The sequence below is a fragment of the Typopeltis vanoorti genome, chromosome 5 (assembly GCF_054136105.1).
Source record: "Typopeltis vanoorti isolate ZY-2024b chromosome 5, IOZ_Tvanoo_1.0, whole genome shotgun sequence".
Taxonomy (NCBI): domain Eukaryota; kingdom Metazoa; phylum Arthropoda; class Arachnida; order Uropygi; family Thelyphonidae; genus Typopeltis; species Typopeltis vanoorti.
In genome coordinates, this window is record NC_143553.1 from 46,394,382 (window position 1) to 46,419,733 (window position 25,352).

Consider the following 25,352-nt stretch of genomic DNA (forward strand, 5'->3'; position numbering starts at 1 on the left):
TGCTTTCTTTCTGATTAATAATCTTCTTCTAACTTCTTCAGTACAATACCCATCTTTATCAATTTGAGGTCCTAGGAGCACAAAATTGTTAACTGCCTCCATTTTCTCCCCATCTACTTAAAAATCATTAAGTTCACATGTTGTCATAGCTTTTGTCTTTTTGAGGTTAAGTTTAAGACCATATTTAGCACTTTTTTCTCTAACTTTCATAATAATCATCTCATCTTCGTTATGAGACCATATTTATTAGACCATAGTTTAAGACCATATTTAGCACTTTCTTCTCTAACTTTCATAACAAGTTCCTCCAAATCTTTGCATTCTGCTAGTAAGGTGGTATCATCTTCATACCTCAAATTATTAATATTTCTTCTACCAATTTTAATTCCAACTGAAGACGCCTCCTGCCCTGCCATTCCTAAAATTTATTCGCTGTACAAGTTAAACAGGTACGGAGATAAAATACATCCTTGTTGCATCCCTTTGCCTATTGTGAAATACTCAGTTTCTCCAAGATCTGTTCAGACAGTAGCTTCTTGTTTATAATAGAGATTCCTCAGAAGGATAATGAAATGCCCTGGTACTTCCATTGTTCATAACACATTCCACAGTTTCACATGATCTACAGAGTCAAAAAAGCCTTACTATAGTCAAGGAAACAAAGGTAGACATTCTTTTGATATTCCTGTGATCTTTCTATTATCCATCTCACATTAGTGATCTGATCTCTTGTTCCTCTGCCTTTTCGAAATCCTACCTGTTCATCTGCCATTTCTCTATTCGTGAATGGTTCCAGTCTTTTCTGAATGATCTAGTAAGACTTTACTTGCATGAGAAATCAGTGCTATAGTTCTGTAATTTTCACACTCTCTTGCATCGCCTTTCTTCAATAAAGTTATATAAACTGATTTTTTCCGTTCCCTAGGCCACGTAGTTGCCAAATTTGCTGTCATAGAAATAATAACTAATGTTTAAGGAATTGACAGCGTATACTGGAACTATAGATTAAATAAACTTTAATATACACTTTCCGATATTTCGGCGAACGTTACGTTGCCATCTTCTTGGGAACTTACTAAAAAGACACGTGCACACAAGTACTAATACAACAAATGAGACTGAGGCTAGGACGCTAGCGTTTTCCTAAAGTCCTGATGGTGCCCCCTGGCGGGCTATATTGGTAGTTCTTGGCCTTTGGGCTGAAGTTCTTTTGATAAAAGTTTCCCAAATTTGGGGCAGTTTCATGCATCCAAATTTGTTGAGGTTTGGCATGTTCCTAAGGGCCGAGGCTGATTCCATGAATAGTCTTTCATACTTGAACTTGCTGCGGTGTATTACTGTGGCTTTCTTCCATCTTATTCTGTGGCGAGTATCCAGAGCGTGGTCTGCAAGCCCAGAGTGGCTGTACTGGTGAAATCGGATGTAATCCTTGTGTTCTGAGATTCTGATATTTGCTGTCCTGCCTGTTTGGCCAAAGTAGGACAGTTTACAGCTGCAAGGGACCTGGTATACACCAGGTAGGTCTAGGGGAAGTGGTTGGTCTTTGGTGGAGCGGATAAGGGATGCCAGTTTTCTATGTGGTCTGTAACAAGTGGTCAAGTCATGTTTTTTTAAGATTTTATTGATTTTTTCTGAGGTGCCTCTGATGTAGGGAATAGTGATGGATTTAGAGTAATCTTTTTTGTGAGGGGGAGGGGGTGGTGGGTTGTGGATAACTGGGTTAAGTATTTTTTGGATTTTTTGGAGGGGGTAGCCGTTGGCTGAGAAAGTGTCACGGATGTGATTTAGTTCAGAGGTTAGGGCTTGATCATTAGAACAGATTATTTTTGCCCTGTTGAATAATGTTTTAATAACTCCATATTGTTGTGAGGGGTGGTGGTGGGATTGTTGGTGAATGTATCTGCCTGTATGGGTGGGTTTTCTATAAACTGAGAAAACCAAGGTTCCATCAGGTTGGCGGGTGACTAGTGTGTCTAGGAAGGGGAGGTTATTGTTTTCCTCTTTTTCCAGGGTGAATTTGATTCTAGGGTGTTGGTTGTTCAAGTGTGTTAGGAAGGAGAGGAGTGAATCCGGGCCATGTGGCCAAATAGCGAAAACATCATCAACATAGCGAAGCCATATGGTAGGTTTTTGTGGGGCTGAGTTTAAGGCTTTCTCTTCAAACATCTCCATGAAAAAGTTGGCCAAGGGTGGGGAAAGTGGTGAACCCATGGCTGTCCCCTTTTTTTGTTTGTAGAATTTTTCCTGCCAAACGAAATAGCCTGAGTTCATTGTAAACTGAAATAGGGCTGAGATATCGGGAGGAAATTTAGCTTGGATTAGCTCTAAGGTTTCTTTGAGAGGGACATTCGTGAATAGGGAGGAGACATCAAAACTGACCATTATGTCATTGTGTTGGAGTGTAAGGTTTTCTATACTGGCTTTGAAGTGGGCTGAGTTTTTTATGTGTGATGGTGTATTGCCAGTATAGTGTGAGAGCGCTTTGGCTAAATGCTTGGCTAGTTTGTAAGTGGGGGAATCAATGCCATCCACTATGGGACGTAATGGCACATTTTCTTTGTGTATTTTTGGGAGCCCATATATGCGGAGCCCACTCTGGGCTTGCAGACCACGCTCTGGATACTCGCCACAGAATAAGATGGAAGAAAGCCACAGTAATACACCGCAGCAAGTTCAAGTATGAAAGACTATTCATGGAATCAGCCTCGGCCCTTAGGAACATGCCAAACCTCAACAAATTTGGATGCATGAAACTGCCCCAAATTTGGGAAACTTTTATCAAAAGAACTTCAGCCCAAAGGCCAAGAACTACCAATATAGCCCGCCAGGGGGCACCATCAGGACTTTAGGAAAACGCTAGCGTCCTAGCCTCAGTCTCATTTGTTGTATTAGTACTTGTGTGCACGTGTCTTTTTAGTAAGTTCCCAAGAAGATGGCAACGTAACGTTCACCGAAATATCGGAAAGTGTATATTAAAGTTTATTTAATCTATAGTTCCAGTATACGCTGTCAATTCCTTAAACATTAGTTATTATGTCTAACCAGCGTATAAGCCTCTCAACAAGAATATTGCTGTCATAGAGCTTTTAAAATTTTAACTGTCTCTTCTCCCAGGACTTTGAGCAGCTCGGTAGGTATTCCATCACCTCCTGGTGCTTTCTTACTGGATATCTGTTGTGTCCAACTCACTTCACTCTCCAGTAGTACTGGCTCCTATGTATAATCCTGCTCTTCAGATTTCTCAGTAATTTTGGAGTCCTTTCTGTAAAGAGCTTGTGTATACTCTTTCCATCTTTCTTTGATGTTTGCAGCTTCTGTAAGATATCCTTTGTGTTTACTTTTCAATATTGTCACCTTGGCACTGAACTTTCCTGTCAGTTCCCTGATCTTTTCGAAAAGATGTCTTGTTTTTCCTTTCTTGTTTTGGTCTTCTATTTGTTGGCATTCCTGATTAAAGTATTTTTCCTTATCTCTTCTGGCTTGTCGTTGAAACTCTGCATTCAAATACCATACTTCCTGCAAATTTCCTGTGGCCTTCATTTTCCTCCTTTCCTGAACGGCTTTGATGGCATCTTCTGTTAGTCATTTAAACTACTTCTTCTTGCAAACTGTTGGAATATTCTTCTTTGCTTCTGTTCTTTAATCTCTTCCCATAGAAATAATTTTCTATGGGAAGAGATTAAAGAACAGAAATAATTCAAGAAACATCAACTGTGAGATGGTTGGGACATCAACTTAGACATCCACCTTCATCTACATTCAGTGTTCTTGCCCTCTACAGGACAACTAATGGAGACACAGAGTAAGAGGAATACCAAGGAAACAGTTTTGGCAATACATTAGCAAACTTCCTTTTTGAAGATGAGGTGCATGAATGCTCACTTTCACTAGTAGACTTTAACTCTTGACTTTTTGCTATAAAGATATTTCTGTTTATAATTCCCTATTCATCCATGAATTAATAATGATGATATATATACATATATGACATTTTAAAAGTTTGGGAAAACTAGAATTCTTTTAAAGTAAATAAATATATTGGAAAGAAATCAGAAATATTTAAATAATACTCATATTATCAGTCTAACTTTTTTTATATAGGTACAGAAGAAAAACAAAACACACACAAACATTTTCATTGTTCATTTTCACAGTTATAATACAGTAGAATCTCTCAGAACTAAAAACAGGACTTCGCTAATTCTGGACACAAGATTTTGCCGGATAATATAATATTTATTTCGAGAACTTACCTGTTCGTGTTTTGTGATGCCATCTATAGAAATTGCAGCATGCAATGTTCATTGGTCATGTTTTTCAATCTGCCGGCCATCATCATCGTCGTCTGGTAGCATCCTCTAGCAAGAGGGTTGCAGCAGATGAGCAGCTCTTCTCCATTTCTCTCTGTCTGTCACTTCCATCATTCTTAAACCAGTCCATTCCACGATGTCATTAAACCACTCTCTAGTTGGCCTTCCACGTCTTCTCTTCCCCTCAACTTTCCCTTGTAATATAGTTCTTGTCAGGTGTCCCGAAGAACCTCTCAGAAGATGTCCTGCAAATCTAGTCTTTCTTTGCATAATATTCTTTAACAGTGTTCTTTCCATCCCAACTCGTCTTAAAACTTCTTGATTTGATATTCTTTCTGTATAGCTAATCTTTTCCATCTTTCTATAACACCACATTTCCAATGTATTAATTCTTTCCATATCTCTCTTTCTTAGAGTCCATGACTCACTTCCATAACTTGCAATACTCCAAAGTGTTGCTTTAACTATTCCAATTCTAATGCCTATTTTAGTGTTCTTGTTTATTAAAATTCTCTTCATTTCCATAAATGCTGATTTAGCTTTACCTATTCTATTTCTAATGTCCAACTCTGAAGTTTCTTTCTCTGAGATCCAGCTACCTAAATATTGAAATCTTTCCTCTACATCTTATTTTTACATTATCTCCTATTTTTCTACCCATTATCATTATCTTGGTCTTTTTTTGTGTTAATTCTTAGTCCATACTCTTTACAAGAGTTTTCAATTCTTTGAATAATTTGTTGTAACCCATTTTCACTTTCTGCCATCACTACTACATCATCCGCATATCTTAAGTAATCTGCCATCCATAATTAAATAAATAACATCAAAAATCATGTGGATTTTTTAAAATTTAAACACATACACATAATTTTATATTTCACAAAATCAAATTTAAACAACATTTAAAAATTACAGTACGTATTATCACATGAAAGCTGTTGTGAATTTCTTAGTGTGACAACATAACCTTGAATGTCTGCCTGCTGTCACCAGAGCTTTAAAAATTTACTGTGTATACAATGAAGTTTCATAGCATCATGTGCTGAAATAGATGAACATTGCTCAGCAAATCTTATGAAAGTCTTTTCATATTTCCAGGCAAGCAACAAAGTAAATATGGCATCTTTCAATGTGAACTGTTTCTGAAAATCTTGGACACTACTTTCAAAGTTCACATGTCGATGCATGAAAAGGGAGCAGTAGTTCATGTTTATATTCTCGATTACTCCTTGGTCCATTGGTTGGATAAGGTTTGTTATGCTGGGTGGCAGAAACATAACACAAATGTTTTCCACATTTCAGTATTCAGCTGGGGAATGGGCACAGCAATTGTCCAACAAAAGAATCACTTGTCTGTCTGGTGGTAAACCTTTTTCCTTAAATGCTCCTTCACGCCTGGCACAAATACACTCTGAAAACATTCTTTGAATATGTCACAATCCATCCATATGTTCTTTTATGCCTGAGGATAGGCAAATTTTTCACATTTTTAAAACACTGTGGATTGTGGCACTTGCCTATCATTGACACTCTTACTTTGTGCATACCTGCAGCATTTGCGCATACCACCACAGTTATGCAGTCCTTGTTCTGCTTAAAGCCCTTTGGTGAGGCTTCTGTCGCATAAGCCAAAGTGAATGTGGGAAGACACTTCCATAACAATCCACTCTCATCGGCATTATATATTTTTCCACAGTCACATTGTTTTTGTCCACAATTTTCTGAAACTGCTCGATAAACTCATTCGCGGACATTTCATCGGCACTCCTCTGTTCACCAGACACATCTAACTTACGGATTCCATGCCTTTCTTTGAATCGGTTAAGCCACCTGTTGGGTGGCTTAACCGATTCAAAGCGATGCAAGGCGAGTTAAGCCACACTCGCCTTGCATCTTCATTTTCCCATGCAATTCCTTCACTTTTTCTTGCAGCATCAGTTCAGAATTGCAAGCTCCCTCTGATCTTTTCAGGGCATACCACTCGTATAACATGTGATCTAATTCTTCACACCGGGATTGGTGTACAGTTTTTCGATTTTCTGCAGCTTTTGTAGATTCTGTTTGCATCATGAATATCTCTGGAGTTGACCACCTTGTTTCTTTATATTGTACAAAGTTGAACTTCCATCTTTATATTCCTCCATTAATTTCGTTCTGCTGACATCTCTCTCCGTTTTCTCCAGCAATTCGAGTTTTAACTTGAGAGTGAGAACATTTCTCTTACATTTTGTGGGAGTAGCCATAGCGACTCCATATACGAATGCAGTTTGTTGGCACAAGTTCTGGCTGTACAATATACAAAACAACCCGCGTGATCTCTCTCTCTCTCTCTCTCTCTCTCTTAGCCAATGAGCCGCTGGGAGTATTGTGTGAAACATATGTTCAAGAGTCACTTGCCCCCACGCGACTCAGCTGTACATATGACAGTGTTGGTAGAATGCAAGCCCATTGCATATTTTTCTTATCTCATAGGCTTAAATTTTGTGTCTAAATTATTTAAATTTAGACCTTCAAAAGTGGCATTGTATTGCTGGTTAATTGGGTGCCGGTTACGAGAGATTTTATTGTACGTGATATATCAATATGTGCTGCCCTTCTAAAATATCTTAATCATATAATTTCACCAAAACAATCTCTTTACATATCACAGCATCCGGATTAAAAACAAATAAATAAATAAAAAAAAATTAAAATTGTTGATTTTAGTTATACCACTTAAAAGAATGCCATGTGGATGCACTGTAATCAGGGGAGGCTACACAAATTATTTGTGTAGCTGAAAATAAACTGTCCTTTTCCTTTGCAGCTGAAATGACTTTGTATCAATCTGGAACATTGACAGCTAAAGTATTATTATTATTATTACATGACACCTTCAGGGAGTCGAAAGACTCATCGAGGGAGGGCACCTACTCTACAGCTCTCTGTCTCCACCACTCAGTCCACCAACTACAATGAACCGCAACTACACCACCGTCATCTGAATGGTGGGCAGCAGATGAATCTGTTTGCTTCATCATGCTGTGTACAAGAATAAAATAATATATTTAGAGTTGTGGTGCTTTTTAAAATGACAAGTACAGTTAATAAGCACTTCTGTGTAAAATGGAAGGTCTTTGCATGAAAAATGTAACAAGTCAAAGAATTATATAGTGTTTTCCTGCAAACGTTTTGCACCATAGGTGAACAAATACAAGTTCCTCCTCATACACTATAGTCAACTTGTAAAACCTATCACAAGTTCCTAAAATGACTGCATTTCATAGTTGAATTTAGCACTAATATAAAGGAGGTGATCATTCTGTTGTGATTTACATCGCCAACATTTTTTTTCTGTCTTATTTCCAGGCTTCTCGAAGTTTGTCCAATGTAGGAAAGACCGCACGTGCATGGAATATTATACACACCTGGATATTTATAAAATGGAACACTGTCCTTAGGAGATCTTAGAACCTGTCTGATGCTAGTAGTTGGTTTAAATACAACCCTGACGTTATGGGCTTTTAACAATCTCACAATTTTGGTGGAAATTGAACCCATAAAGGGGATGACTGCTGTTGAAATTTGCTGGGAGTCTGTTCTTTCTTGTCGGTTATCTTTGTATAGAAATTTGTTTATGATGTTTCGAGGATAACCATTTTGCGATAGTGTTATAGCGATTTGGGACAGTTCTGTCTGAAGAACTTCTTCATTGTCGGAGCTTTTTCAACTCGATTTCTCAACATGTGGATGATGCTCTGTTTTTGTGACCTATGATGGTTTGAAGAGTAATGTAGATATCGACTAGTGTCTGTAGGTTTTTTGTAAATGGACAGTTTGAAATTGTTACCTTGTCTTTTAACTAGTATGTCCAATAAGTGTAGTTGTTCGTTGTTTTCTACTTTATTTAACTGGAAAGTTTTTTTCGTAGCTCTGTTCTATCGTGTGGTCTATATTATTCCAGGTCGTGTAATCTAGACTATTAGAAATGTCATCAAAATAGTTGTGGCAATTAACATCACTTATATTCAATTCGTACCCAATGTGTTGGATTCTTTCTCTGAGTAGTGCCAATGAAGTCCTTTGGTAAATTCTTTTGGCTTGTATGGATTGAATATGTCCTTTGATGATAAGGAATTTAGGGATGATAGAGAAATCCCTACACCTTTTTAGGAATATTATGTGGTTCAGTAACTTGGCCTTTCTGCATTTTTCCTTTTCTAGGCACCATACTTCGTGTTTCATTAGACTGTTTAAATTATACATATTTTTGGTCGTAAAATGTTAAAAAAAATAAGACTTATTGATAAACTGACCATAGATTTTTTATTCGTATGTATGTTCGTACAATATTGCCTACCGGATTTGCTAGTAACTGACTAGCTTTTTCAAGGCTTGCATAGTACAAAAAAACTTTCCAGTTAAATAAAGTCAAACAAATTAGAAAATTTGAAGAACTTTACAAGAAAAACAAGAAAAAAGACCACACACACAAAGCCCCCCCCCCCCCAGATAACAAAGTGATTTTCAACATGTCGAATCACTGCCTTTCCAAACATGAATCAGATATCCTAAAGAAAGGTTTTAACTTTTCAATCACTCTAAATTACCTATAAAGTATCGGCGACCAGTAGCATGAGCTAATACAAGTGACCCTAGTACGTAGTACAATATCGGACAACTCGTAGCAAAGGTGGTGAAGTTCTGATAATGTTTTTTATAATAGTATTTCCCATAATGTTTTTACAGTATGGAAAATACCTAAGAATAGCGATCAGAACTTCACCACTTTTGCTACGAGATGTCCGGTATTGTACTACGTACTAGGGTCACTTCGATTAGCTCATGCTAGTGGTCGCCGATACTTTATAGTTTACTATATTCAGCAAGAAACTCTCTGATTCCAATCCTTGAGTTTCTTATTCGGTTTTAAAACAATGTGGGATTTAATACCCCCTTAATTTAAATAATGTTTATATCGCCAAAATGAAGCTTATTAGCTCTTTATATTTAAGTAACTCCAAATTACATTCCTAAAATGGACTTTATGTGTGGAATTGAAAAACGTCTCTACCCGCTGCCACAAGCTGTAGCCAATGATATTAGATTCCAAAGCACGATTGTCCTAGCAACAGCAAAACAAACAAAACTTAATAACACTCCATATGATAGGAAATCGTTTTGATTTCTATTCGGAACTTGAGGAAGAACAAAGAAATAATAACTAAAGCGGACAAGGGGAATGCCACCGTCATCCTAAAGTCAAAAGACTATTTCAAGAAGATAAACAACTTACTATTAGACAGTTCCACGTCCAAAATCCTCATCAAAGATCCTACCATGAAGAACTATAATGAGATAAACTTCCTGATCTGTAACATGAATACTTGCCCTGAAAAACTAAAAAGAAAGCTTAAATCTTCACATCCCATTAATCCTAGACTGTATGGAGCACCTAAAGTGCATAAGGAAGAAGTGCCACTTCGTCCGATTGTAGATGGCTTTTTTTTTTTCATCATATTTCATCATTATAGATCAATAATGATGAAATTAAGCAAGTAGATCATTACATATACTTAGAACAACAGATATCAGTGGAACATGGAACAAAATATCATGGATGAAATTAAAAGATGTGCGATGCTTGGATGGAAAGCTTTTGGAAAATTGCATTCAATATTCAAAAGCCAATTACCATTATTCCTGAAAAGAAAAGTTTTTAACTAATGTATTCTTCCTATATTGACATATTTTTTAAACAATGAAACCTATGGTGAATTCATCACTAAAAACACGTACTAAACACAGTGATAAGTTTTAATAAGTAAATATTTCATCCCGAGTATCTTGGGACATCGTCAGTACAGTAATTCAAACAATACTAGGAATAACATACAGTTAGGACACATGATTACAATGGAATCTCAATATGCGTGCAGTAACGTGTTATAGAAGTAAATTAAAATATAGCTGAACAAAAAAAAAAAATATATATATATATATATATATATAAAGAGATTATTTTACACAATTTTGTATGACAATTTCCCATACTTTAGGAATAGTAAGAACACCGTTGCGGTTTAAATTTGGTCTGTGTAGTAGGGCTTTAGCACTTTCTTTATATAAACGTTCATGTTTATATAAAGATCTATGTAAAAGTTTCGACTTTTCCCAATGGATCCTATGGTTTGGGTTTTTAACTCCGTGTTGAGAGAGACCAGATTTCTGCGGTTTGAAAAGACAAATGTGGTCTTGATGTTCCGAGATGCGTTTCTGAACAGATCTACCTGTCTGTCCAAAGTAAGACAACTTGCAGGAGCATGGGATCTCATACATGCCAGGTAACATCAGAGGTGAGAGTTTGTCCTTAGGAGAAGGTAACAAGTTATAGCTCTGGTTGATGGGTTTGTAAGTAGTGGCAAAATTGTATTTCTTCATAATTTTTGAAAGACGTTCAGAGATACCTTTGACATAAGGTATGGGAATCCTATGGGCTTCTTCTTGTCTAGGTTGACATGTGGGGAAGTTACTGACGATTTTTTGAGTTGTTTTAAGATTATATCCATTTAGTATGGCTGTATTTTTGATTATTTCTAGTTCTTGGTTTAGAGATTCTTCAGAGGAGCAGAATTTGTGCACTCTGGTAACTAGTGATTTAATGATGCTAAATTTCTGAGATGGATGATGAGTGGAAGAATTGTGAATGTAGTGACCTGAAAATGTAGGCTTGCGATAGACAGACATGGCAATGGAACCGTCTTCTTTTTTTTAATGTGTAAATCCAGAAAGCAGATACCCTGTGGAGATTCTTTTTCTGGCATAAAGTTGATGTGAGGGTGAAGAAGGTTTATTTTATCTAGAATCAGTTGTAATTCATGTTCGGGATGATCCCAGCCAAATTTTTGGTTTGGGTTCTAAAGTGAAAAATTTTTCTTCCAGGTGTTTTAAAAAAAAAAAAAAAAAAGCTTTTTTTTTTTTTTTTTGTAACTCTGTATTAAATCTTCATCCTCACCCTTTTCACTCCCCCTTTTTCAAATGTCATATCTAATTTAAAAAAAATGAAAATGCAGTACAGTGTGTTGCCTTTAAAATATCCAAATATAAACGCATTGATATCCAAATATAACCTCATTGCTATTAGCACTGTTGCTTCAATAATTACTGTAATCATTGAAGCCATTGTAACTGGATTATATTTGTATTCAGCTTTTCCTTTCTTTCATGCTTACATGGTGATTAGAGTACATCATGAAAAAATTATGGAGACAACTAACGTGTTAGAGCAAAACTTTAGTTTAATATAAACCAAAATGAACACTCAACGTTTCAACCTTCATATCAAAGTCATCATCTAGAGCATACACATATATATAAAGAAACAGGCTGCACTACAATCGACATGGTTTGCTAAAGTTACTGACCAACTGTTACAAACAATTATTATTGGCCTGACCTCTGGTGAAACTTCACTACATCAAAGCTAGAGTCCTATTATTATCTATTAGGTTACAAAATTAAATTGGGCTGGAGAGCATGTTTATATATAAACAAACAAAAAAAAATATGTGATTATACATATAAATTTCAATCAATTGGTATGGAATAGTTTCCAGTACAAGCTGAAAATTGCTTAGAGTCCTAAAGTATACTGGAAACTAAGTAGGCTGAATATGTGCTATCCAAATTCTTGGAATTTTTATGCCACCATTATTGTTGATATTAGGGTGGTTAATCAGAATTTCATGGGCTTCTTTAAATTTTTTTTCATACCAGGTTTTTGTATGATGTAAAGAGTAGGTACTTTTCCAATTAATTTGGTGTAGGGTGTTGAGAACATGATCTGAGAGGCCTGCTTTTTTTACATATTTTACATATATTGTATGTCCTTTTCACTAATATAAGGTAAGTTACAGGTGCAGTAGATGCAATAAACTCCAGGATGTGCCAATGGGAGGTGAGGATCCTTAGAGGAGTTAAATATGTTTTTTAATTTTATAGGTGGTTTAAAAGTGGCATTAAGATTATAACGGTGTAGGATTCTATTGATTTTTTCTGATAACCCTTTAATGTATGGGATGGCTATGGTTTTACTGTAATCTATATTCTTTTTTTGATGAAGTTTCATGAAGAACTTTATTGATAGTATTTTTGTTATAGCCATTATTTATAAATGTGTTGCTAATAATCTTTAATTCTTGTTTAAGAGCTTGTTGATTAGACAAGTCAGGCAAGATTAGCCGTCAGACACTGTTAAAAAACTTATACCCCATTACGCCTGTTGCATAAAATCACATAAAACCACAGTAATTAGAGCAAATTGTTATAGCTCTGTTTTTAAGGATGTTAATGACTCCAAATTTTTGCATGGGTGGTGATATGAGTTAGCATGTATATATTGGCCAGTATATATACATGCTGGTATATATATATGTGTCGGTTTGCGATAAACCATGAAGGATAGACTGCCTGAGGGAAGATGTGTGACCAGTCTATCCAGGAACAAGAGCGTGTTCTGATTTTCAGTTTCAATAGTAAATTGTATGCATTCATGTTGTTTGTTCAGGTGGCTAAGAAATGTGTTTAAAGTTTGTCGACCGTCTGGCCAGATAACGAAAACATCATCAACATATCTAAGCCACACTGTAGGTTTTAGAGTTATGGAATCAAGAGCACTTTGCTCAAAAGCTTCCATATAAAAGTTAGCAATGGGGGGGGGGGGATAGTGGTGAGCCCATAGCCATACCTTCTTTTTTGTAGTAAAATTTATTTTGCAACATGAAGTAGCCGGAACGTAGTACATAGACAAAAAGGTCCGTAATGTCGGGTGGAAATTTGTTCTGTAGGAGAAGAATTGTGTCATCTTTGCAGAGCGTTATGTTTTTAATTTTGTTTATAAAGTGTTGTGTGTTCTTTATATAGGATGGGGAATGACCTACCAACTCCTTGAGTGTTGATGCTAATTTCTTGGCTAGGTGATAATCAGGGCTGTCTATTCCTTCAACTATTGGCCAAAGTGGAACATTTTGTTTGTGTACTTTAGGAACACCATATATTCTTGGAGAACGGACAGTCTTGGCTGTCAGACACTGTTAAAAAAAGTTATACCCCATTATGCGCATTGCATAAAACAACTTGCATAAAGTATTACGCAAAAACATAAAATGTCAAATTTTGCTCATCCAGTGACTAATATACTTTAAAGCTATTTCATTACACTGCATTAAATTTTATCGGGTACGACAAAGGTTGGTCGATTGGTAGAGCCTCTGCTACTAATGGCTCAGTTAAGTAAGTTTGAGCACGATTAGTAGTTGGAAGGGGACCAATCGTTCGATGTCGTTGGCACACTCTCCCTCGATGAGTCTTTGGACTCCCTGGAGGTGTCAAATAATAATAATAATATATTATTAATGTCTATTAGGCAGCATTGCAGAAGATATTCCATGGTTTGTGTTTCACCACATGAGCAGCTGTCATTATCTGTGTAGCCCCATATTCTGCTTTGATCTGCACATTCCAGAACAAAGTCCATTCAATGTCTTCCATCTTTGCCATCTAGATGCACAGTAGAGGATACTTTTGTCCTCTACTGTGCACTTTTGTCACAGGCATGGTCTCTTCCTGACTATGACAATCACCAATCCCAGTTGCACCAGAAGATAACTGAAAACTTTTTTGTTGTTGTTGTTGAGGTATACAATGATAGGCCAAGAAGTCTCATTCATTTGAATATTATTCAAGAAAATTAAGGATAAAGCAGAGAGGGGTTTTTTCCTGACTTCAGACACAGTAAGCAAAAAAAAAAATTTAATTGGGTGGAGAACCAAACAATGAAATTTATTCAGGATATAGTGTAACAATAATTGTAATCAAGAAATCAACTAATATTTCATGTTTTGACTAAGGGAATGAATAGTTTACTTATTTCAGAATAAAGTGTATTTTTATTTATATCATTTATTATGTATTTATAATTAGGAGCTTGAACAAGTTAAAAGAATGAACATCAGAAAGGAAGAAGAATTGATAAAATGGCAGTCTATTGAAAAACGACAGTTACCAAAGAGAATTCGATCAGAAATGAAGACGAGGGAAATGATGTTTAAAGAAAGCCTAAGAATCAGTATGGCTAATCTCTCAGAATCTCCAGATGAAGAACGAGAAAAGCTAAGGAAGGTGATATGGATATTGCTATAAAAATATATTAACATCAGTAACAGTTGCTTATCCTAACTAAAAACTTTTATTTTGTATCATTCTATTTCTTTGTTATTCCCAAATATTCATTTAATCACTCTATTGGTAATGTTAGATGAAATATCAACTATCTATCTGACCTGGGCAAAGTTCCCTCAACACTACCAGGAATGGCTCCCTTCATGTTGCCCATAGTCTTCTGACAAAAAAAAAAAAAGAAATCCAAAGAATCCTCAATAACCTGAACACAAACAAGGCATCTGGTCCTGATGGTATCCCACCTATTGTGTTAAAAAATTGGGGTTAGAAATAAAACACTTGATCAGAGACTGGAGACAACAGATATGAGAGTTCTAAGAAAGATTAGGAAAGTGAACAGATGGCATCAGTAACAGTATCATATATATATATATATATATATATATATATTAAAAATGAGGATATCAGGAATGATCTTGAAATTGTTAGCATTAAGGAATAGCACAGTATGCTGTGTGCTTCTTGAACAGCTGAAGATTTTAGTCTGGAAGAAGACAGGGTGAGAGAGGCTCTTTCAAAGAACAGAAATAGATGGAATGAAAACTAAGATGAGAAGTTTGACAGTTTTTGTCACCACTCCAAATTTGTCACCTTTCTCTTTTGACCTTTTTTTATTTGTATTTTAATTCAAGTGCCTCCATAGCTCAGTTGGTATAAATGAGCCCTTTGGTTGGAAAGACCTGAATTCGAATCCAGTCTATGATGAGAGCAACCTTTATCTGTTGTTTTCAATCCCCAGAACTAATACATATCCTGTATCGCCTCTTCAATCTATCCTATTCAACTGGCAACTACCCTACAACATGGAAGCAGGTCCACATGCAGCCTATCTCAACGAAAGGTGATAAAAGTTTAGCAATAAATTACTGTCCAATTGCTCTCACTTCTGTTCTAAAATGATGGAGAAAGTCATCAACAATCAATTGAACCACCTAGAGTCATGCCAACTATTCATTGACCAGCAGTATGGATTCGGCCACTCACAGGTCTACAGCTGATCTTGCTTTCACCACCCACCTCTGGACTCAAGCGATGGAGAAATGTGTTGCCCTTGAAATTTTGAAAGCATTTGATTGGGTTTGGGCACAGGCGGGGGGGGGGGGGGGATCTACTTAACAAACTGCCATCCTATGGTCTGCCTTACTCTGAAACTGGATCACCAATATTATTACAGGTTGTTCACTACATGTCATGGTGGATGGTTTACTCTCAGATTTCCCCACCAATGCAGGAGCATCCCAGGGTTCTGTTCTTTCACCCACTGTCTTCCTCATGTATATAAATGACCTGCTCTCTCAGACTTCCAATCCTAACCATAGCTGTGCCAATGACAGTACACTATATTCCTCCTTTTCATTTGACAAACTTTGTAGTGCTCAAGTATTACAATCCTCACGATCTACCATGACCAGTGACCTGAACTAAGATCTCTTAGCTATATCCCAGTGGGGCAAGGAAAACCTTGTAAACTTCATTGCTACCAAAACTCAGTCCTGTCTGATCTCTCACAAGAAAGAACTCTCATTCCTCCCCCCTTTACCTTCAATAATACTGAGATATCCAAACACGATGATCAGATTTCTCTATTCGAACTAACCTGCACCTCGATATTTCATGGCACAACTATATTTCAACTATAGCTTCTGCAGCCACCAAAAAACTTAGACACTTTTTCGCACAAGGCACTACTTTCCACCTCCACATCTCCTAACCCTATACAAAGCCCAAATCTGCCCAGCCATAGAATATTGCTTTCATATTTGGGGTGGTACACCAAAATCCTCTTTAAGATTGCTCAATTCTATCCAGAAGAGGACAATCTGGCAAATTAATGATCCCTCTCTCACACAGACATTCCATTTCTGCCTTAGCCTCTTCTGCAGATACTTTCATGGACAGTGCTCTGCTGAATTAGCCATTACTATTCCTCCACTCTCTCCTCCAAAATCATTAAAACAAGAGCCACTACCAATTGACACCCCTGTACAATCCATCCTGAAACACACACCAAATCAACTTCACTGCCTCTCATCCCATCTATTTCTATCCTTTGGAACAGTCTTCCCCACTCTGACTTCCCCAAAGATTACAACCCTCAGCTGTTCATGCAAAATATGAGGGTGGTCTGAAAAGTTCTCGGCCTTGACCATAGATGGCAACACTATCGGCAAGTTTTTTTTTTTTTAAATTGGTACATCTGTCATAAGCATCCATATGAAATTGCAAGTCATTCTATCAAGTAGATTGTTTTATGCAGCTGTCTGAAGCAAAAGTGTTGTCCGTATCCCTTGAAATGAATAAAATTGAGTATCGTACAGTTATAAAATTCTTTGTAAAAGAAGGTTTAACACCAAAAGAAATTCATTCAAAGTTCATAAAAGTTTATGGGCACTCTTCTCCTTCGTTTTTGACAATTAAGAAATGGACTGGCGAGTTTAAACATGGCCATACCAGCCTTGAAGATGATTGGCTCTCTCTGACTTCTATCTCTTCCCAAAACTAAAAACTCTTCCTCGCTGGGCAGCATATTTCTTCAAATCAAGAGGTGATTGCAGCTGTAGAGGGGTATTTTGCAGATCTTACTGAGAATCACTGTAGGGATGGGATAATGGTGCTGGAGCATTGTTGGAATAAATGTATTAGTCTTAAGGGAGATTATGTTGAAAAATAAAAATAATTTTGAAATTATAAATTCGTTTTTTCATTGTTAGGCCGAGAACTTTTCAGACCACCCTTGTATGAACAGATTCCTCCTTTCTTCTATTCCTCGTGCCCACACATGGTACTAACATATTATAGATCATGTGGCCTTTTGTGTATGGATCATATATATATATATTTATAAACTTTATCTAATTTGTAGACTAATCTCCAGTATATTTAGTATGAGGAGACTTAAGCATATAAAGTTACTGTGTCATGAATATACTAGAAATTAGTTTAATGTATTTGGGCTATCCATAAAAAAGTCTCAGCAATGCTTTGCATCCAATACACACTTTATGGACGAGTAGCTATAATAAACTTCCGAATGAAATTAAATCTATAACCTCAGAATATGTATTCAGAAAAAGATTGAGAAGCTACCTTATGGGATTAAACAATGTTGACAATTACTTTAAACGTATAGTATAAGAGATCGTTATAACTTATATATCATAACCAATTAAGGTATTGATTTACAAATTGGTTCATTCAATTAGGTATTAAAATATCAACATGTACATTATTATAACTGGTAAGGGAGCCCTCTAAGATGCTGTTCCCAGACTCTCAGTGTCTGTTTTGAGCTAATTACTTTTCTAGTAACCAGTATGGCTATGGCCCTTGGTTACACATATTTGCATTAACTAACTTACATTACTCTAAACCAGTTACTTATCATAACTATGAAACTATTCGAAATATATTATATTCTATTTGCATATATGAGAAAACTTTTTATTAACCATAATAAAAATTATTATTACGGTTGGCCAAGTGGTCAGCATATCTGCTCTCCAGCCAAAAGGCTGCGGGTTCAAATCCCATCGCAGGCTTGGATATTTGTGATTGGCTGTGAAAATACTAGTGATGATGATGATGATGATGGGTGATAGATGGCGTTGGTGTAGATGATGATAGCAATTGGTGGATTGAGCAGTGGAGACAGAGTTGCAGAGTGCCCTCCCTCGATGAGTCATTGGTCTTCCTGGAGGTGTTATGTGATAATAATAATAATAATAATAATAGCCAAAATAAGTGTTAGTACCAACAGAATATGATAGTAATACTTGAATTTTATTTTGTAATATTGTACTGTGCATTGAATTGTATTGTGAAATATTGTCATAATTGTACAAGTTCAATAGTATAATATGTATAATTTGTATATGTGATGTGAATAATAAAAACTGTTAAACTTGTTAACATCCAAGATAGATCTAACATTATTGAAGAAATTAGCACAATGGAAAAAAAACTTGGATTTAATGAACTGGATAATGAAGATGCAAGAAACTTGTTTGATTCCCATTCAGAGTTAAGCGAGAATGATTCTCCTTTGACTAGAAAAACAGCATGCATAAGAGGATGTCGAGCACTATTCAAACATTTTTACTTAATTTTTTTATAAAAATGTAGCTCAATCAAATGTTTAGACATTAAATAAAAATTTAAGCAGTTGATTTTTATTAACTTTGATGATTTTATCCTCTAATATAGCTTATACTGTATTTTTTTTTTCCAAATTTACGCTAACTGATGGATGAATTGTAATTATTCCTATTGTATATTGTATTCAATTAATGCAAATTCGCTTAGCGTGCATTATTTGATGGATTAATTAATCGTGTTAAGCAAGGTTTTTGCATTGTAGACATTGGACAGGAAGGATTTGCAAATAAAGAATAATTCATCTGTGAGGAATGCATGATGGCACACATACAGCCTCGCATTGGCACCCTTTCTTTCTCAGTTTACAGAAAACTCATTTAGACAGATAGATATACACACTTTCTCCTAATCTTCCATCTCAACAGCATGGTATAATTAAAACAACTTTGCTAAACCTTCTGTCCAGTTATTGTTTTGTGTGTTTTTATATTTTAATATTTTGTTAAGATGTCTCTATAACAGAAATGAAATATTGGAATGATTAAAACTGCTATATAATTATTTCTTTATGCTGTATTCATTCCATTAAATTTAATTATGATTATTGATAAACATCCATTACTGTCTATCCTTCAATCCACTGAACCAATTTTCCCTCCTCCTCCTCTTTCATCTCCATCTACTTCTGTTTCTTTGAAACAACTTTCCTTGCACTTTTTTCTCCAAAAATTAAAAACTTGCTCTTCAACAAACACATAAACAGACTACACTTTCTCTTACTCATATGTATCACTAATGCTCAACTTCTTATTTGTGAGGCTGATACTAAAATAAAAATTAAAAAAAAATAAAGATCTGTAGTATGTCATGGATACTATTAACTATTATCTTCCCCCTAACAATACCTCTCTTATTATCACTCGCTCACAGTTAGGGATTGCATGCATGCAGTTTACTCTCTCAGAAAAGAAACAATTGATATTTTATCTAAATGATGTAACTGATATATCATGCACACACACACAAATCATGTTATAGTTTGAGTAAATTATAAGTCAAATTTTGAGACAAAAAGACACAAAAAAATCATATAATTCAAGAATATTATAATTAAAGAATACTATAACTAACTTTTTTATGTGAATCTTATCCATGAAAGTCTGCAAATCTGTCACCTATATTTAGTACCATGGATAAGCTAAATCCAAACATGGTCTTTTTTAACTCACTTAAGCTTCTGATATATAGTAACAAAGTATGTGTGCATGTGGTGGGGGAATTCTCACAGCAAGCAATGAAAATCATGTATTACCTGAAGACTCACCAAAAAAAAAAAAAAAAAACATTCCATGGTGGGATTTTAATTTGCAGCCTCTTGTTGAAAGAGCAGAGATGCTATCTGCTCTGTCAACTATAATCATCATGCTTTTTTGATAAAGTCTAATTGCAAAATATTGCAATTGACTAGAAATGAAATAATGTTCCTTTGTGGGGGTCAGGGGGGGGTATGAATCCATATGTTTTCAAAAAGCCTTAAAAGTAGCTTGATTTTCATTTAGAATTTCAGATAAATCTATTTATATACTTTGTAACTTCAACAACTCTAATTATTGAAGAACATATTTTTTAGAAAAGATATGTTGATGATATAGTAAAAATTTAATTATTACTTATTAAATTTCATCAAAGAGCCTCCATAGCTCACTTGGTAATGATGATGCCCTTTTGGTTGGAAGGACATCTCAGTTTGAATCCTGTCTGGGATGCAGTGCTCCATTATCAAGTTATCTAATATCATGCAGATGTTTCCCCCTCTTCCAGGAAATTCATTGTTTTTATCCCACAAAACATGCATGCCATGCAGAGAATATGTGCACCTGACAGTTAAGCAGACTCTACATGTAGGATTAACACCCAGGATAGCTTTAATAAGGTTTCTGTGAAGCCAAGTTGCTTGAATATGATTAGCCATTCAGTACAACATATTAAGGAGAAGGTGGTGAGATGAGATGAAATATTTCACCAAAGTCAAATAGGCAGCTTCAAGGAATAGTGTGCAATCAGTAATGCATGGAGATAGTACGAGTCAATGAGACAAACAAGTAAAAAATGAATGGCACAGTCCTAAAAGAAGTGGCTTGAAAAGTTCCATGTTTGTTTGGTTTCCAGACTAGGTAAAAAAGTAAATAATATTTTTAAAAAATGGGAAGGGAAATACCTAGCTCACCCACAGTACAAATGTACTATAAGTTTATGAAATAACATTTCTTGAGTGGAAGCTACATTAAAAAAAAAAAAAAAAAAAAAAAAAAAAAAAAAAATATGCATAATTGGGTTCTCATGACTATTGGATTTTAAAGTCCTGAAGATAAAAATTGTCCAGATGCTGTTGTGAAGGTTAGTGGTATGACTGCTGGCAAATGCATCTGACACACACACACACACACAGTTAAAATGCAATAACATCATGGCATTATAAAAGCTATAGCAAACAGGACAAATAGTATATCATATATGTGATCATCAACATAAGATGGTAGAACTAATAATCACTGAACCTGAAAAGTATCTGGTCGTGTAATGAACCAGATTATTTATTATCATTACATGACACTTCCAAGGATTCCAAAGACTCATCGAGGGCGGGCACCCACTCTACAACTCTCTGTCTCCACCACTTAATTCACCAACCACAGCGAACCGCATCATCTACACCAACGGCATCTACTGATACCACTAGTATTTTCACAGGCAATCACAAACATCCATGCCCAAATGTGGGATTCGAACCTGCAGCTTTTTGGTTGGAGAGCAGATATGCTAATCACTCAGCCAGCCAGGCCAGCTTTATTTTCAGGTTCAGTAGTTTAATCTTGATATGCTTTCTTTTTGATATAAATTCAAATTTCAGTTTTAACTTAATAATAACATTCCAAATTATTAAAAGCAGCTTTTTGGAAGTTCTTCTTTTATTACAGGAGGTTGAGTTCCCTTTTTAAGAAGTTATAAAACACTTTCAGCATTTCTCTTTCAGCAATGTCTGTCTATATTCTGGTGGCCTGGCAATGCTAATAATTGTTACTGACTATCATAGAAAGCCTATGGCATACTCACTGTCATTGAGGGAAGAGTAGTAGCTAGTATATGCTAGGACTTCTCCAAGAAAGGAACATGAATGTATACTAAATTATGGTAACTATTGAATGATTATATTCAATAAACTTTTTTTTTTTTAATTCTTACCACCACTGAGAATCAAAATGGTTGATATTACCTTTGAACAGAAACAGTTTCTATGCACCATTGTGATATATAAACCCAGTACTAGCATTCAGTCTTATATATAATAGTTGTAGGAGTGTAAGTAGTTGGATGTTAACTTTTTTTTAAATATACATCAACTACACACATGAGAGCTTGCAAAACCCTTACCACATTAGTACTCTGTTTGTGGGGATGAGATTGGGGAATTATAAATGGTTAAGAAGGAAGATGTTGACATGTTTCATTAACAGCCTAGGGAAGAAAGTGTGAGAAACACTGCTCCAAAGAACAGAGATAGATCAGGTGAAAGAAGATGAAAAGTTAGTTTGATATTGGGTGGCTAATGGATGTTGACCAGCATCTGCTCTTCTGTTCAGGCTTAAGAGAAAGAATGGGAATAGGCAATTCAACAGAATAGTGCCCATAAAATGACTATAAATTTGTTATAATGCAGAAACAGAATGTCTCTGAACGTAAGTGATTGAAGTAAATCTATGAGAGAAAGAGGGACAGTTCATTGGTAACCAGATTGCACTCTTGTAGATAAAATCAAGCATTTTTAGAGAACTTTTTGGTTATACTACTTCAAATGGGAAACCAGTACTCTTAGGTTATTCATGGGATTTACACAGTACTAGAAGCTGTATACAGGTGATCAATAATATCTTGAGTGAAAAGAGGACCATGTTTTTCGGAGACTAAAGAGATTGTTTATGTTTGATGTGTGTTTGTGCTAAGAAAGACTAGAGGTGTAGGTCAGCTCAAGAAGAAAAATTCAATGTTGTATAGAAATATGCAGATCAAAGAAATAAGGAATGGTAGAATTAAAATTTGCAAGGTTATTTTCTTGTCTTACTGAAGAACAGCTGTGAATCAGAGTTTTTACAGCATTAGCTTTGGAGGGACTTAATAGCTTTAAAGGCTTGTCAAATGGGGGGGAAAAATTGTTGAGTATTGTTGTCAGTAAAACTATCAATAGAATCTGTTGGTGATAGGTTGTCATTTATGTATGGCAGGAAAGCATGGATGAAAGTAAAGAACACTAAGTTACTCCAGCATTGGTGAGAAAATCTGAAGAAAGGAAACAATCCCTCTTAACACACTATGAATGAACAGAGAGTAAATTAAATCCAATAGCAAACAGTAGAGGTAAGCCATAACATGTTAGTCCTTTTTGCCAGACCTGAACAAATGCATAGAAGTGTTAAGAGTAATCCCGAGAGTTGCTCCAAATTGTCCCCTAGTTTTATAATAAATTTAGTTTAATCCTTTATCCCAGTGAGAGCAAACAAAGTTTGCACCTGAAAATATCTTCAGGACTGAATATAGTGTTGTACTATCTTACCTGGGTAAGTAGTACAACACCAGGCAACTCACAGCAAAGGTGGAGCAAGATACCAACACTCCTATCCCAGTATCTCCCATAATGCAAAACACATCTCCTTGTGGATATGTATACTGTTATGCATTAAAGGATCAGCCACTACCCGGACTAGTTTCGACCTTTATTGAGGTCTCTTCAGTGGGAGCCAGGCCGAGAGTTGGAGATACCAGGCAGAAGCAGTAGCAAGGTCATCTTTACCTATAGGAGTTGCCAAAAGGTTTGCCACCTTTTTTATTAAATTACTCTGGATTTAGAGAAAGATGTTGAAAGTTTATTTTTCACTAGGTTAGACTATAATAAATTTAGTTTAATCCTTTATCCCAGTGATGTCCATTGGTGGTTGATGCTAGCAAAAAGATATGCTGCAGTCATTGATTAATTGGTAATTCTCCAGGTGGTGTTGATTTTAATTTTCAAGAGATTCAAGTGAAGGCATTGGGCCAGTACTTTAATGGTTGACTTACATCTTTTTTGAATGAGCTAAAAGATGGATGTTGGATGAATACAAAAGCTAGTAAAGAACCGTCATAAATTCTCAGGCACAAATTTTGAGAACTGGTGGGAGGGGGAGGAGTGAATGCCATCAGGACTAGTTGACTATTTTTGGACTATATCAGGACTATTTTTGTTGGATTTGGAGGAGCACAATTATTTTGAGAGACATACTTTATATAACGTAAGAAATGTGGAAGCACAGAATGCAGAAGCAATACCTGGTTTCCTTGGAATCTTGACAAAAGAACGGGAGGGGGGGGGCATGCCAGTTAAACAGGAAGCTAGTGTTTTCTGGCATTTCAAAAGAGAGATTTGGATTTGCTGATGATGTTTGTAATTGTCAATTGAAGCCACTCGCTCCCCCCCCCCCCTTTTTTTTTTTTTCATAATCTTGACACCTTTGTTGGAAAACACTGGTCAGGAGTTTTGGGTGGTTAGTCAACAGCCCTTGACCACTATTGAAGGAATGAAGGTGCTTCATTCCAGTGAAAATTAATTCAACTATTTGGATCAAGAAAGGAGTATATAAGTTAATGGAGGGTCATCCCAATTGGGTGCATTATATGGTGGCATTCCATACTAAAGGAAATTTGGATGAGGTTATGCTCAGAATTACCAAGGCAAGAAATAATATTTTAAGAGGAGAACTAGTTTAAAAAAGAAAAGGTTAAGGATGAGTAGATGATGCAGAGGATTATTTAATAATCTGGTTGATAATTGGACAATTTACATTAGGTTATTCCTAACTGACAGCAGACACCTCAGTATTTCTTCTATCTTTCTAAGTGAATTGAAAAAACTCACCCTGTTTAAGTTGTGAAAATGAAAATCTCAAGGAAGGCAATCTTACTGTTAGCGTATCTGAAATGTAAAACACTCAGACTTCAGGAAATGAAAGTGATAGGAAGATAGTGGAGTTTAGATTATCTAAATTCAATGAACATTAAATTCAAATAATCTAGATCTAGTTTTAGTTATAATGGCGCTAGAAAATCTCCTTTTGCATTCAGAAGAATTACAAAGAATTCTAAAGAACTTCATTATTGGATTCAAATTTTCATGTAAAGGGGGTATCCATTGATAAGCATTTTTGCAAAATACAGACTCGATTTTAAGTTTTCCAAAAACTCCTGACACTTGGCTGGCTAGTCATTGACTTCTAATACCTGTGACTCGGCAATCTGTCTGAAACATCGGGTTCATAAATGTTTGAATTCATGGATGAAATCGTTGTTGATAGTCATCTGCTATTCCACTTATTGACAATCCGTTTCTTTAACTGCATTAGCTAGCTGCTTCCAACATTTTTTTTTTCCATTGGTTCTGTAAATCAAATTGTCCAGCATAACAGTTTATCAGCAAGTACAATAGTTATTTTTTGTTTATTTATTTATTGAAGAAATGTAGAAAGAAGAAAAGTTTGAATGAAACATAATACCTAAGAATGAAATCTGTCAAAAATTGCTTTAAGAAAAAATGTTTCAAGTACATTGACTGATCAGTCTTTGAACAACTTTTAACCACTTGCTGACCTCAAAATAGTGACAGTAATGAATAGCTATGCCAAACAACAGACAGTTTAA

General features: G+C 35.7%; 1 protein-coding gene across 1 annotated transcript in view; it reads left to right on the top strand.

The window, feature by feature from the left end:
- Positions 1-25,352, top strand: part of LOC150106355 (serine/threonine-protein kinase 10-like) — a 413,234-nt gene that overhangs the window by 318,042 nt on the left and 69,840 nt on the right. Inside the window, exon 19 of the mRNA XM_090393096.1 lies at positions 14,274-14,471. Within this exon, the coding sequence (XP_090249222.1) occupies positions 14,274-14,471 (198 nt within the window). The remainder of the gene's footprint in view (positions 1-14,273; positions 14,472-25,352) is intronic.